General features: G+C 44.2%; 1 protein-coding gene across 1 annotated transcript; it reads right to left on the reverse strand.

Annotated features, from left to right (window-relative positions):
• Positions 1–4,709: 4,709 nt before the first annotated feature.
• Marveld3 (MARVEL domain containing 3) lies at positions 4,710–14,007 on the reverse strand. The gene is made up of 3 exons (XM_027932948.2): positions 13,583–14,007; positions 10,914–11,041; positions 4,710–5,320 (listed from the first exon to the last, which is right to left on the reverse strand). Exons 1-3 carry the CDS (start codon positions 14,005–14,007, stop codon positions 4,710–4,712), a joined length of 1,164 nt encoding a protein of 387 aa, XP_027788749.2.
• Between the last annotated feature and the right edge of the window lie 560 nt (positions 14,008–14,567).

Raw genomic sequence — 14,567 nt, forward strand, 5'->3', positions numbered from 1 at the left:
GTGGTGGGTGGTTGTTTTAAAAATATGTTTGAAATATCAGAATGCCACTTTGAGAAATTTTAGGCTGTTCTTATAAATACTCCATACACATTTACCATGTAACCCTGTGACTGATAATGAGATTAAGAGATTTATCCTAAAGAAATGAAAACTTTTGTCCACAAAAGAACACATACAGTAGTGTTCATAGTAGGTTTATTTATTATTTATTGGTGCTGGGGATTGAACCCAGGGCCTTGTGCATGTGAGGCAGGCACTCTACCAACTGAGCTATATCCGCAGCCCACAGTAGGTTTATTCATAATAGCCCAATACTGGGAACAACCCCAATGTCCTTCAGTGGGTGAACGATTACACAGGTACACTCATGCCACAGAATGCACTGATGAGCAATAAAAAGGAATGAGCTGTTGACATAGACAACAACGTGGACGAATCTCAAGGGAATTATGATGATAGAAAAAAAGCCAGGCTCAAAAGGTTACATACTGAGTGAGAGGAAAAGGAGATGGGTGTGGCTATAAAAACACCAGGGATGTCTGTGATGATCCGGCAGCTCTGGATGGTGGTGGCGGTAACCAGAACCTACACGTGAAAAAACTGCATAGACTACACACATTGTTTATAGTTATGCAAGATGTAACATTGGGGAAAATCAGGTTAAGGGCACACAGGCATTTCTCTGTACCATTTTTGTGACTTGTGAATATATCAAAATGATTTTTTTTTGTGTGTGTGTGGTGCTGGGGATATAAACCAGAGCCTTTTGCATGCTAGACAAGCAACTTCACCACTGAGCTGCATCTTTAGCCCAACATAAAAAGTTTTAAAAAACAACATAAGAATTAGCTGGGCACAGTGGTGCACACCTGTAATCCCAGTGGCTTGGGAGGCTAGGGCAGGAGGATCTCAAGTTCAAAGCTACTTTCAGCAAATTAGTGAGACTGTTAAAAAAAAAAAAGGTGGGGGAGGCTAGAGATGTGGCTCAGTGGTTAAGCACTCCTAGATTCAATCCTCACTACCAAAACCCCCTCAAAAAACAAAAACAAAAAACAAAACTTACACATAAACTGAGAAAGTCCATTCAAGTCTCTACACATGGTTCTCTATCCTTAACCACTTAAGTTTCCATTACAATTGTCCAGTGTTCCTTTATACAAATAAAAGCATACACAAGTCTGCATTTCATCCCTTCTCTGGCTTTTTTCACAAAAGTGTACCATATTCGCAGGTCTGTATTTGCATTTTGCATTTACTATACCCTACCGCTCTCTCCACATCAGTTTCTACAGAATGACCACATTCTTTGTGCATGGCCTCCAACTTCATTGTATGGATGGACCAGTCTGTTCAACCAGATGGATCCTGATGGATACTTGGACTGTTCACTTAGTGGTGCAGAGTGGGGACAGTGTTCTTTTTTTTTTTTTTTTAATATTTACCCTTTAATTTTCGGTGGACACAACATCTTTATTTTATTTTTATGTGGTGCTGAGGATCGAACCCAGCGTCCTGCGCATGCCAGGCGAGCACGCCACGGCTTGAGCCACATCCCCAGCCCGGGACAGTGTTCTTTTAAGTTTAAGGAATCCACAAATGCTGCAAGATAGTAAGAGCCAACAGAGACTGAATATCTTCTTGTCCGAGCTTAGCTTTCATCTGGTACCAACAGAGGTCCCAGACCCTTCTGAGGAGAATGTCTGTTATCATTTCCTTGGGATTCAGAGGTGAGAAAGAAGGGAAATGCAAATGGACCTGGAGTGGAAACACTGTTTCCTGCCTTGTGATATTTCCCCACTGTTTCCTGCCTTGTGATATTGCCCATGTCATTCAGTCTTTCTAAGCCTCAGACACTTTATCTGACCAATGAAGACAAGGTTTCCAGTCTTATCCCACAAGGCTGTGGTGAGGGCCAAGCACAGCTGGCCCTCCATACCTGCAGGTTCTGCATCTACAGATTAAACCAAGGATTGAAAATATTTGAAAAAAAATTTAACTGTACAGAACACGTAGACTCTTTTCTTGTCATTATTTCCTGAACAATACAGCAAAAATGACAATTCCCATGGCATTTGCATGGGATTGGGGATTGTAATTTTTTAAAAATACTTATTTTTTAGTTGTAGTTGGACACAATGCCTTTTATTTATTTATTTTCATGTGGTGCTGAGGATCGAACCCAGGGCCTGGACCATGCTAGGTAAGCACTCTACCGCTGAGCCACAACCCCAGCCCCTGGATTGTAATTAGTCTAGAGATGATTTAAAGTATACAGAGAATATGCATAGATTAGTTACAAATACTATGCCATTTTATACAAGGGACTGGTACATCCTTAGATTTTGGTGTCCACGGGGGATTCTGGAACCAGCTCCCCTGTGCATACCAAGGGATGACTGTCTCTGAAAATCACAGGTTATTGTTTCTAAAATGTAAATTGGTGAGAGGCTTAAGAAATGGGACAGATTTATTAAGAGTGTTGTTTCCAGAATTAAGACAACCATCAATGACATAGGTGGCACAGTGAAGTCTATAATCTGGGCAGCTAAAGGACACAGGCGACAGTGGGCTTGCTATTCCTATCTCCTGTGGGCCCACACAAATTCCTGAAGGACCAAGAGACACAGCAGTCATGGGCTCTCACTTGAGAAGCTGCATTCTTTTAATTTAAAAATCCAAGTAACATCAGACCCAGACTGCCCAAGATACAGGAAATATGACCATTTTCTTTCTGGGACAGATTCTTCCAAACCAGTGGAGTCCTGACCCATGTAGCACACATCTGCTGGGCTGAAATGGAATAAATCTAGCTCTTGTGAATCACCCTACTGACAGCAACAACTGAGAGGGATAACAGCTGACTTCTGGGTCTAATGATATTGGGTCTGTTGAAGGAATATGATCATGTATTTTTGTTCCAGGAACCAGCCAAGCCTGAGCTGGCTTAGCTACCAATATCAAACAGGTTCAAGTATTTTTAAGCAAGCTGCTAGTGCAGAAAGAGACACAGGCACCAGAGAAATATGATAGGGATGACCACCAGAGATAGCTGTCACTTATATCCAAGTTGGGATGGAACAAGTGTTCAGGAAGACAGCAAAGAACTCTGTAGAAGTGTAGACTCAAAAACTCACAGATCTTTGCTATAAATAGCATCTTTCTGGGTAAGGCTGTTTTTGTGGCTGGCCATTTAATACCCCTTAATCATACATCTACTTCTGCCTTTGCACTATAAATTTAATTCTTAAAAAAACAAAAACAGAGGAAACCAAATCCAATTTTTAATTTTTTTTTATTTTTCTAAAATGAATACATGTTCAGTCATGTATAAAATTAAAAATTTTAAAAAATCCCCTTCTCTCTACAAAACTGTTAATACTTTCTTATGTATTATTCAAGAAATTTGACAATCATACACATACATGTATCTGAACTTCCTTTTCTAAACTCAAACTTATCTTCTAAATGCAATAAACTGACCTTATTCAAGAGAATGATATAAACATATTTTAAAGAGAACCATCATTTTGAAATTCAAATTTTTCTTTGGATTTTTTTTGTTTGGATTCACATAAGCAAAGAATGGACTTGTACCAAAAATATATTGTAATGTTCCATAAGTCATTATTCCATGTGCAGTAAAAACCCATGAAGTTGTCTGGCCAAAAGTGACATTCTCCTGTTGGGAAGGATTATACATTCTTTTCTTCTGGATGGATCCTGAATTCCAGACCTCAGGTTTAATTCTTCATACAATGATACATTTAGGAGAGGTACAAAACACTTATTGAGTTTTCCAGCCATTGTGAGGGGCTTACAGAATAGCTTCTTTGCAACCCAGTGAGTTAACTGACTCCTCTTTGCCCAGCCCACGCCCACTTGCAACTTAAATTTTCCAGGGGTAGCTCTTCTGGAAGCCCTGCCCCCTTTTCCCGGTGAACTGTGGCAGCGGAAGGACTATGGGCTATCTGCTGAAGACAGCTGTGTCCAGAACAGTTCAGGCTAAAGTTGTCTCCTGCCTCTGTGACTTCTGATGAACTCTGAAGATAAGGTACTTTCAATTTGCTTGGTTATTTTCCCTCATTTAATCAAGAACTATACTTCTTTCTCTGTCTCTTTTAGTACCGGGGAATGAACCCAGGGGTGTTTTACCACTGAGCTACATCCTTGGTCCTTTTTCTTTTATTTTGAGACAGGGTCTCACTAAGTTGTGAGACTGGCTTTGAATTTGCAATCCTCCTGCCTCAGCCTCCAGAGTTGCCGGGATTACAGTGTGTGCCACTATGTACCACATGCCTTTCCCCTGTGAGTCCTGGATTCCAGGCTTTATTTATTTATTTATTTAAAAAAATAATTTTGGTTAGGGGGCTGGGGTTGTGGCTCAGTGGTAGAGCGCTTGCCTAACATATGCAAGGCACTGGGTTTGATTCTCAACACAACATATAAAAATAAATGAATAAAATAAAGATCCATCAACATCTTAAAAAAAAATTTTCTTTTGGTTACTCCCTCAATAACAGGATTCCAAAATCCAAAGTTGGTTGTGCCAAAGAATGCTGCTTCACACAACTGGGAGCTAAGCCCACCTCTACTGAAGTTGGCTTGCTACTTTTGAAGTTCTGGCAAGTTTTACAACAAAGAATTCTTACAAAAGATGGTAGTTCAGAGTAATTTCCATCACTTATATTTGGTAGAATGTTTTAAGAAGCCTAAAACACCAACATTTCTGGAGGCTTCTCTTTCAGTTTCTTGACTTTTAGGTAACCCCTGATGGCTAAGACAGCTCCCACGGCAAAGACCCCAATACCCAGGGCTGCGAAGACCCCAGCTCCTATATCTCCACCATGGAAACTGCAGCTGAAGCCACTGTACCCTTTGCTTTGGTACAGTGCTTCCCTCTCTTTACACACAGGCGAGCCATAGGCAGCGGAGAGGTAGTGGAAGAAGTAGTACAAGGCTGGGATGTATGCCCCAGCAATGAGCATGTCCAATAGGCCTTCGATCACCAGCCACAGAGGACAGTGCCATGGGACCCGCAGGACACCCATGGCAATGACCAGGCAGGAGAAGGCCATGAGGGCTCCACTATAGGCCATTGTTGCAGTGACCATGGGCAGCTTGAGCTGGTAGAACTGGATATCCAACTGCTGGGCTTTCTCTCCATCTGGACCCTCAAAACCACTGTAAGCCCCCCCATACTGGTAGTAGTAAATACCCCCCAGGCTGGTGATGCCTGTGTAGCCCCCTGTGGAATTGTAAGATACAGAGCTGCAGGCCAGGATCAGCAAGTTCAGCAGAACCTCCAGCATCTGACAGCAGGCTGCAAAAAAAGGGTGCATTACCATTTTAAGAGATGCTTTTTGCAAATGGAGGCTCTTCCACCTCCAGGCTCATCTTCCCCAAGGAAGCTCAGACCCCTGGCTCTTCATTCTGCTCCCTGGGGCAATCAAAACTGTGTAATTTAGCATTAGGTGGTAGCACGGAACCATGGTCTCTAGAAATGGTGTTGGAAATACTTTGCATTGAAAAAAGTAACTCCTCAAGAGCAAAGCGGCCTGCCCAGGAGAGGTCAGAAAGAGGGGAGAGAAGTCGTGCCCATTAGAAAGAAAGGCATCCTGCAGGGAGGGCGAGAACATTCCATACCACCACCTAAAACACTAAAAAAAAACGTCATCTCTTTATGTGTGCTCTACGGTCTCTTCAATTTGAAAGAGATTTCTCCAAGTTTGAAGAAGATCATAGCAGTTAAAAATATGCAATAAAGTTTTAAAAAAAGCATGAAAATTATACATCAAAACATTGAATGTGGCAGCTGGGGGTGTGGCTCAGTGGTAGACCACTTGCCTAGCATGTATGAGGCACTGGGTTCAATTCTCAGCATCGCATATAAATAAATGAAATAAAGATCCATCAACAACTAGGAAAAAAAAAAATGTCTGGGCCTGGGAGTGAGCTCAGTGGTAAGCAGTAAAAAAAATGTTGACTGTGGTTTTTCGCTTATTAAAAATATCAAAGATTAAGTTAATTGATTCTAGGATACTTACTGGATTAAAGAAACTACTTCTAGATTTCAACTCCATAAATATGTCTTAAAGTTTAATTTAATTTTATTTAGTTTTCCTAAAGAGTAATCATTTGGGCTGGAATATTTCCCCAGAGTTCAATTCCTTCAGTGCCCATGGCTTCTTTATCTTGGACTAGGGAAGGTATCCGCTCTCCTTAAAATCAACTTTATTGAGATACAACTTACACACAATAAAATGTCTCATTTTCAGTGTACTGGCTTGATGAGTCTTGACAAGTGTAACCATAATCAAGATACAGAGCACATGAATTTCCCTAGGAGCACTTTGTGGTCAACTCCTCTCCTCCTCCCTGGGCAGCCTCTGACCTGCTTCCTCTGATTAGAAGTTGGTTTATCTTAAATGTCATGTACCTGGAATTATACAGTAATGTACTTTCATGAACTCTGGCTTCTTTTGCTCAGCACAATAGAAAGTTGGTATTTCTGAGCTGGCACTGTACGCTCTGGGATCAGCCCAGTGGCCTTTCCCTGGCTGCAAGGGAAATAGGCCTGCTTCCAGCTGGCCTATTTCCTGTGTGACATCAATGTACTCTTTAATTGAAATGATGGTACTCTTTAATTGAAATGCCATCTTCACTTGTAACTCTCTGTCCAAATGCAAATAATGTCACTGTTTTTCTTTAATTATAAAACTTATTGCAAGAAAGGAAATGTAAATAAGAGAAATAAATTAACCACTGTGAACATTATATATAATATATATTGATTTTTTAATTATACACATGTGTGTGTATATTTATACACACACACACACACACATACATATATATGTGGTGAGTATGTATGTGTGGGTGTGTATGGTACTGGGGATTGAACCCAGGGCCTCTTGAGCATGCTAGGCAAGCATTCCACCACTGAGCTACCTCCCAGTATTTTTTATTTTTATTATCTATCTATCTATGTAGCTAACTAGCTATTTACTTTGGTACTGGAATTGAACCCAGGGGCACTTAACCACTGAGCCACCTCCCCAGCCCCTTTTTTATATTTTATTTAGAGACAGGGTCTCACTAAGTTGCTTAGGGCCTCACTAAGTTGCTGAGGCTGGTTTTGAACTTTAGATCCTCCTGCCTCAGCCTTCCGAGCCACTGGGATTACAGATATGCATACCACCCCACTTGGCCTTTTTCATTTGGAGACAGGGTCTCACTAAGTTTCTGAGGCTGGCCTTGAACTTGCAATCCTTTGGTATTATATGTGTATGCCATAGTGCCTGGTGGACAATTTAGTTTCTAGACTTTTGTACCACATGTTCATAATTTTTATTGTTGTTTGTTTGCTTTTATCTACTATTGTATGACCTATTTTTCCACTTAAGAATATAGTATGAATATTTTTCTATCTCAGTAAATATAAATCTACTTCATAACTTTAAAAAACATATGATGGGCTGGGGATGTGGCTCAAGCAGTAACTCTCGCTCTCTCTCTCTCTTAAAAAAAAAGAAAAAAAAATATGATGGCCACAATTGAATCATTGCAATGTAAGGGACATTTAGGCTTTCCCAGCATGTTGCTGTATGAAAGGAATTTCTTAACAGAATGTTAGAAGGACTACAGCCCCCACCAAACCCTTTATTCCTCTTTTAAACTTTTGTGTAGGGCTGGGGATGTGGCTCAAGTGGTAGCGTGCTTGCCTGGCATGCGTGCGGCCCAGGTTCGATCCCCAGCACCACATACAAACAAAGATGTTGTGTCCGCTGAAAACTAAAAAATAAATATTAAAAAATTCTCTCTCTCTCACTCTCTCTTAAAAAAAAACAAAACAAAACTTTTGTGTAACCACAAAAGAATGCCTCGGGCTGTGGAAATGGCCAATGGCACCCTTAAAATAAAGCCCAGAGGCTCCCAGGCTTTCCTTGGGGTAGAGGGCCCTCTCAGAACTCCAGGGAATATGGTTCTGAGCCAGCACCTTTCTCTGCCCTAAGAACCAGAGGTTCAGCTGGCAGGGTGGCACGTGCCTGTAATTCCAGTGACTTGGGAGGCTGAGGCAGGAGGATTGCAAGTTAGTGAGACGCTGTCTCAAAATGAAAGGGGTCAGAGATGTAGCTCAGTGTAGGGTACCTGGATGCAGTCCCCAATACAGCACAAAAGACAAAATAAAACCAGAAAAAAAAAAAAAAAAAAACCTCGGCAGTTCGCCTAGGGTCACTCCTTACTTGGACTCTGGCCATGGCATTCAGATCTGTTAATCAGTTAACACTGTTAAAGTCAGCTGCAGTTTGAAATCTTGATCTGATCTCAGTGCAGACAGGTTCTGCACAGGGTGTTCAATAAGCATTAGGATAAAGGGGACTCCAGGAGCTCCGAACTCCAAAAAGGAACTCCAAAAAGAAGGGAGTGTGAGCATAAACTAGAAAACGACCACAACTTCTACCCTGAACCTTTTTAGGGCCATCACAAAGTTTTAGGGCCCCCTGTCCTTCCCCTCCTGCCCAGGATGGACTGTGCTGGCAACTCCTCCAGCTCAGGTTCCTTGTCAGGAAATCGCTCCTCTGAAAAACAAACTCGGAACACTCAGCACCTACACCTCAAGACTCTGAATGAGAGATCAGCACTACTGACTCTAGAAATGACAACTGTCGTGGAGTAAATAACCCTTTTTTGGGGGGGGGGCGGGGCGGGTAACTCTCACTAAGCTGCCCAGGCTGTTGAACTTGTGGGCTCAAACAATCTTCCTGCGCAGCCGTCAAGTAGCTGGGACTACAGGTGGGCACCACCAGTGCCTGGCTGAAGATTAACCTTTGAAACGTGCTTTGCAGTTAAGGCAGAGGCTGAATACAAACCCCATGATTTGAGCACAAGGGAAAAAACAAAAGGGAAAGGAGAAGCTGCGGGGTGCAAACAGGAGCCGGGAAATGCACCTTCCTGCCGGGCTTACCCATCCCTCTCAATAATAAAGGAGCACAACCTACACATGCACAGGATTCTCTGGTGGCCTGATATGTGCATGTGACTTGGCTTCAGTCTGATCTCTATACTAAAAGCTTTTAGTATCAGAGAATTCTTGCTTGTAAAAGTAAATCTGGGGCCTGCCTCTTTTTGTTGGCCTCCTAGTAATCCATGGAGCTTTCTGAGTTAGATCACAGCCCAGATTTCAGCCCAGTCTCCCTAGAAAGAGAAGGAGGGCTACAATTGTTCCCAATTTTTGCAAGTCTGTTGGGGGTGGGGCATGACTTCACTGATAAGGAAGTCACAGAGGATCTACTCTAAGGTGGGTCTAAAGAGCTTCAGCTGACCTTTATCCAGGCATGTATTTCCTGCTTGAGTCAAGTTCCCGGTGTTCAATGGTTGTTTCTCTCAACACAATGCTGTATTGTGTATTTCTATGGGTCTCTGTCCATCCAGAGTTCCTTTCAAGCCCTCATTTGTTAGTTTCTGGAGGCTGAACTATTCTTTCACTACCTTGACTTAGAAACCCAACCTTCAGGCTCAAAGCCAAAGTGCCAGAAGCAATGAAGCCTAAACCACAGGGTCTGTTTCAGTCTGAGGCCCTAAGCCCTGCCCTTTCCTCTTGGTAAATCAATCTCAAAAGAAAAATGTCTCTAGGGAGAAACCTGTTAGCCAGCCTCTGGCTTGTTCCTGTTATTTACATGATCAAGAAAAGAAGAAACTAAGCAAGTAAACTACTTGAGGACTTAGGGTCAGGTTCTAAATTTCCATCATAGCTCCTTCACGTAACAGCTGTGTGACTTTGGATGACTTGTTGTACCTCTCTGAGCCTCAGGAGTTGTTGAGAGACTTAAAAGGCAAGGAGGCTGCACCAACATATGTAAATTAAGATAATGATCCCTAACTGGGATTGCCTAGAGGCCTTTCATTAAAGTTCCTTATAATCCTATAATCATGTACATCTTCGTAATCACCCTAAGATACATTTTCAGTTAGGAGCTCCATGATCTCTTCCCTTAGGCTGGGCTGTTTTCTCCCTAATTTATATGTAGCCCAGGAAGATTGCTTACAAATCCCACATGCCATTAGGGCTCACCCTGATGAACCAGATTTTCTTCATTGCTGGCTCAGGCAGGACCCATGCTAAGATGAGAACCCTGAGAGCTGACACTTAATATTAGCTCAGTGTTTTGCAGACTTCATGTACTCAATAAATAGGTTTTTTGGTTTTTGCTTCCAATAAAACAGAAAATACCAGTGTGTTTGATATGTAGTAAGGCAAGTGGAGTTTCACGGCATTTTTGTTTGTGCATGAGAACTTGGTCTTAATGTAAAATGTATTTCTTACAGTGCATCTCAGCCAATGGCGTGATCAAAAGCTATTGATGAAGTATTTGGGCGTCAGGGCTCCAAGAAGACCATTTGCTCCTGTCTATGTGGTCTGGGCTGCAACCTGATGGCCCACTGGGGTGATTTTTCTTCTCTCCAAACTCGGCTACATTGTCAGAGAAGCCCCCACCAACACCTGGCAGCTCATGGCCAGTTGCACCTGCAGCCCTTGGGGCTCCACCTGGAGTCTGGAAACTGCAAACATGGCTGCTCAGTGCTCCAGGAGAGCAGCCTGTTCTACACTTTCCTTTGCTCAGAGAGACAGAACCTCATGCAGGTATGGAGATGAAAATGCGAGGGGTCCAACGTTTCTCTGCACAGGGCATATTTATATAAGTGCTATGGGTATTCTTAAAAATCACTTTTTTCTCTGGTTTCTTGTCTGGAGAATGATAGCTCATAAAATAGTTTCTATTTCTTTCTTTTTGGAAAGCAAGAACCTCAGATAGGTATGGAAATGAAAACACTAGAACCCCAAAGGAAAGTCTGTCCCCCACTTTCAGACCACTTGCAACAGCAAACAGTACACAGATTCCATAAAGGCTCACCTCTCCCTGTGCACAGGTATCTGCATTTGTGACATTCCAGGAGCCCCTCCGCCTCCGACTGGTAATATTCCACTTCCTCTAGTCCAGGCCTGGGGTGCGAGGGCACATATCTCCCCGAGGTGCGTTCACTATAACTGAAAAGCACACACAGCCATTAGGAATGGGCCTCCAATTCAGTGGCTCAGTCGGTATTAGAACTCTTGACTCTTCGCCATGGGCCTGAAAGTTACAGAATGTGCAGAACAGAAACAAGCTCTGCCACAGTATTTCAGACTCCAGAGGCTTCTTTGGTTTAGTGACACCACCAAACATCTAAACATGTGACCCAACACGGCTAGTTAACCCCAAGACCGATCCTGTAATCCTGAACACCTAAGTGCTGCCTTGGATGCTAGGTCATCTGCCTGTGGAAGCTGCCTAACCAGGGAGGGAGCTGGGAGCTGCCTCTAAGAGTTGAGGTTCTCAGTTCGGCAAGGACTAGGCCTCTCAGAACTAGTGTGTATTTACAAGACTGTGGAGTCCAGGTTGGCATGCTCTTCTGTCTGTGGTTACTGTGGAAATTCTCCAAGAAGATGGGAGCTACAAACAACTTTTGAGATCTTCCTATCTTCTCTTCCTCCACCAATCCTGGCACTTTCTATCTTCTTTCTCCCACATTTATCTAACACATTCTGGGTTCTAAGATTCAATAGGAGGCTGCATTCTACTTGCTAGGCTCCAGGGATCTTTCTAGAACACAGAACTTACCTTAGATTTGAAATCCTTAAACATTTAGTACTGCACAGTAGGCCTTTGCTTATTTCTCTACACTTATAGCCTCAGGCTCACAGACCCAGACTCAGTGAAACTGACCTTCGCCCCAAAAGATGACGTGCTCTCCCATGCCTCTGGGTCACTGCAGACATTTCCTCTGCTTAAAACACCTTCCACCTTCCTCCTTCAGCCTTCCCCTTCTTATTGCTTCTCTAGAACTCAGCTTGTGGTCCTTCCTCTGGAAAGCCTGCCTGAGCCTGCTCAGGAGCCCAGCTCTGTTCTTTCCTAATCCAAGTTTCTCCTGCAGCCCATTTCACACTGTGCTGCATCTGACCTGCTGACCTGTCATTCTCGTATACCAGGCTGTGAACACTAAGAGGGTAGATCTCTGCAGCCCTGTCCCGCCAACCTATCCATTAAATAAATGCTTAAGTAGAAAATAGACAGGAATAAATTGCCCTTTGGTTTCAAATCTCCAATTGGTGGTGAGCAAAAGAAGCGAAAAATGAAAGTATTTCCTTCACTCACTTTGGGGTGAGGGAACTGGGACTCTAGTTTATAAGGAAACTTAAAAAGGCGGCCCTCAATTTTCCTAGTCGTGCAGTTGCTGTACAATGTGGCTTTAGTCAGAGAAACAATAGCTAGTGCCAATCTGGGCTCAACCTTTGTCATACTAGTTGGTTTTAGATAATGTAACATAAACTCAGGATAGTAGCTTTACAGCTGTGTGGACACAACTGCGAGAGACTGGGCTCAGCTTTTGAGTCCCTCAGTGGAAGCTGTGTATGAAAAAGCAGGAGGCAATCATTGCCACAGGATCTGTGTGCCTCCTTGTTGGGGATGGCAGGAACAATATCCTATCTATTCAGTCCACAGCACTGGTCACATTATTTGCACATTCAGTAACATTTGTGAACTTGGATGAAATGTTAGCTTCCTAGAAGGGCACATGAGGACAACGGGTGGCCTGGTTCTTCCATCTCCACTCTCCCCTAGTGCACATGATCTTCCAGAACATCATGATCTTTGTTCTACCGGAGCTTATGGGAATTCCTTGTTCTTCAAGGTAGGGATAGCAAAGTTTGTTCATTAAGGAAGGTGGGGTCTCAATGTGAGATTTGAAAGAGGCTTCCTTGAAGACCTCACTGACTAGAAGGAAACAAATCTATGTCCTTCCGTGAACAAAGTTTAGGTAGATTTAGTTCCTTGGTTAAAAGTGTAGCTTCTCTCCCAGCTGTTTTTGAAATGCATATAGCCCTAAAGGGGTAACATGTTAAATTATTAACTCTTCATGGGGCTGACTTTATTTGGTCCTGGACACCAGGGACCAGGACTTTGAAAGTTGAGGAGGAGCTGTATGGTGGTGCTTGACTGTAAGCCCAGAAACTCAGGAGGCTGACAGAAAGGTGGCAAGTTCAAGGCTAGTCTTAGGAACTTGGCAAGGCCTTGTCTCAAACATTTTTTTTAAAACGGCAGACTGGGAATGTGGCCCAGGGGAAAAATGCCCCTGGGTTCAATCCCCAGAACAAGAGGATGAGGAAGAAGAATTAAAGGAGGAAGGGAAGAAGGAAGAGGAGAGTTAGAAGAGTCAGGGTCTGAAGCCCTAAGGGGGCGGTCCTGATAGGGTAGGGAATGGTGTCAGGGAAGAGCTTCAGGTGAACCTGGCTTTTCCTGTCCTGGGGCCCTCTTCCTCTTTACCTGGTCCCAGCCCTGCCACTGCCAAGAGGAGTGCTTTCTGCTTTATCTGGGATTGGTGGGGACACCCTACGCTTTCCTTTCTCTCCAGGGTCACTTCCGAGGGCACAAAAGAGAGAAATGGTATTTCCTCTTTTAAATGGGCTTTCTAGGAAGCCAGGGCAGCGCAGATTGGCCTTGGCCGTGGTCGCAGGGCCCCGTGTCCCCAGCAGTCCCCTCACCTTTGTGGTGCATGGCGACCGAAGTTCTCCTTCCTCTGGGCGGGAGGCTCCGGGGTTTCCCAAGGCCCGGGCCAAGGGGGTGGGGCTGCCTCCCAGGTCGGTCCCCGAGTTGTGTCCCAGGTCGGTCTCGGGGCTGTGTCCCGCGTCCGGCTTTGGCGAGACTTTTCCCAACCTCTTTGCTCACTTGAGCGACGGCCCGCGTCCCTGTGTCTGTCCTGGTGGGGGTCTCGGTCCCTCCCTCTGTCCCGATCCTCTCGCCGGTCCCTGTCCCTCCGCGCGTCGTCCCCATTCCTTTCCCTGCGCCGGTCCCCGGCTCTGTCCCGCAGTCGCTCAGGGTGGTGGTCTCGGTCCGGGCGGGGGCGCCGGTCCGGGTCCCGTTCTCTCGGTCGAACCCGGGGCTCGCGAGTCCCCAGCGAATCTTCCATGGCCCGGTTCCGTGTCCCCGCCCGAGAGCGACAAGTTTCCCGGGCAGGTGGCCAAACTCAGCGGCAGGGAGGGCGGCAGCACACCTGTGCGCACGCGCAGCTGGCCTGGGAGCGCTCACCTGTGCGCGTGCCCCAAGGACTGAGCGTCCTCCCCTGGTCAGCCAGCTGCGGCCGTCACCGTGTGGGTGGTTATCACCACGCAGGACTTTCCATCTCCGAAGTATTTTTTCATTCGATTTTTAAAATATACAAAAACGTCTTACAATGCAGAGAAGCGCAAAACGTATCCTGACCATCCTGATACTTGTCCGAAGGTGACAGACAGCAATGACTAAATTCCTCATGCTGCAAATGTACCTCCAAAGGTTTGTTGAGCCCATCAGAAATATCTTTTCTTCAGACGCTTCTCAAAATAAGTAAGAATGGTCAATAATTATATGAAAAAAAAACGTTCCAGATTTTAGCCATCTAGGAAATGCAAATCAGAATTACTTTGTGATTCTGTTTCCCCTCAGTCAGAATGGCTTTCACCTAAGAATACAAAACCACCAACAACAAAA

Source organism: Marmota flaviventris, chromosome 18, assembly GCF_047511675.1.
Source record: "Marmota flaviventris isolate mMarFla1 chromosome 18, mMarFla1.hap1, whole genome shotgun sequence".
NCBI lineage: Eukaryota > Metazoa > Chordata > Mammalia > Rodentia > Sciuridae > Marmota > Marmota flaviventris.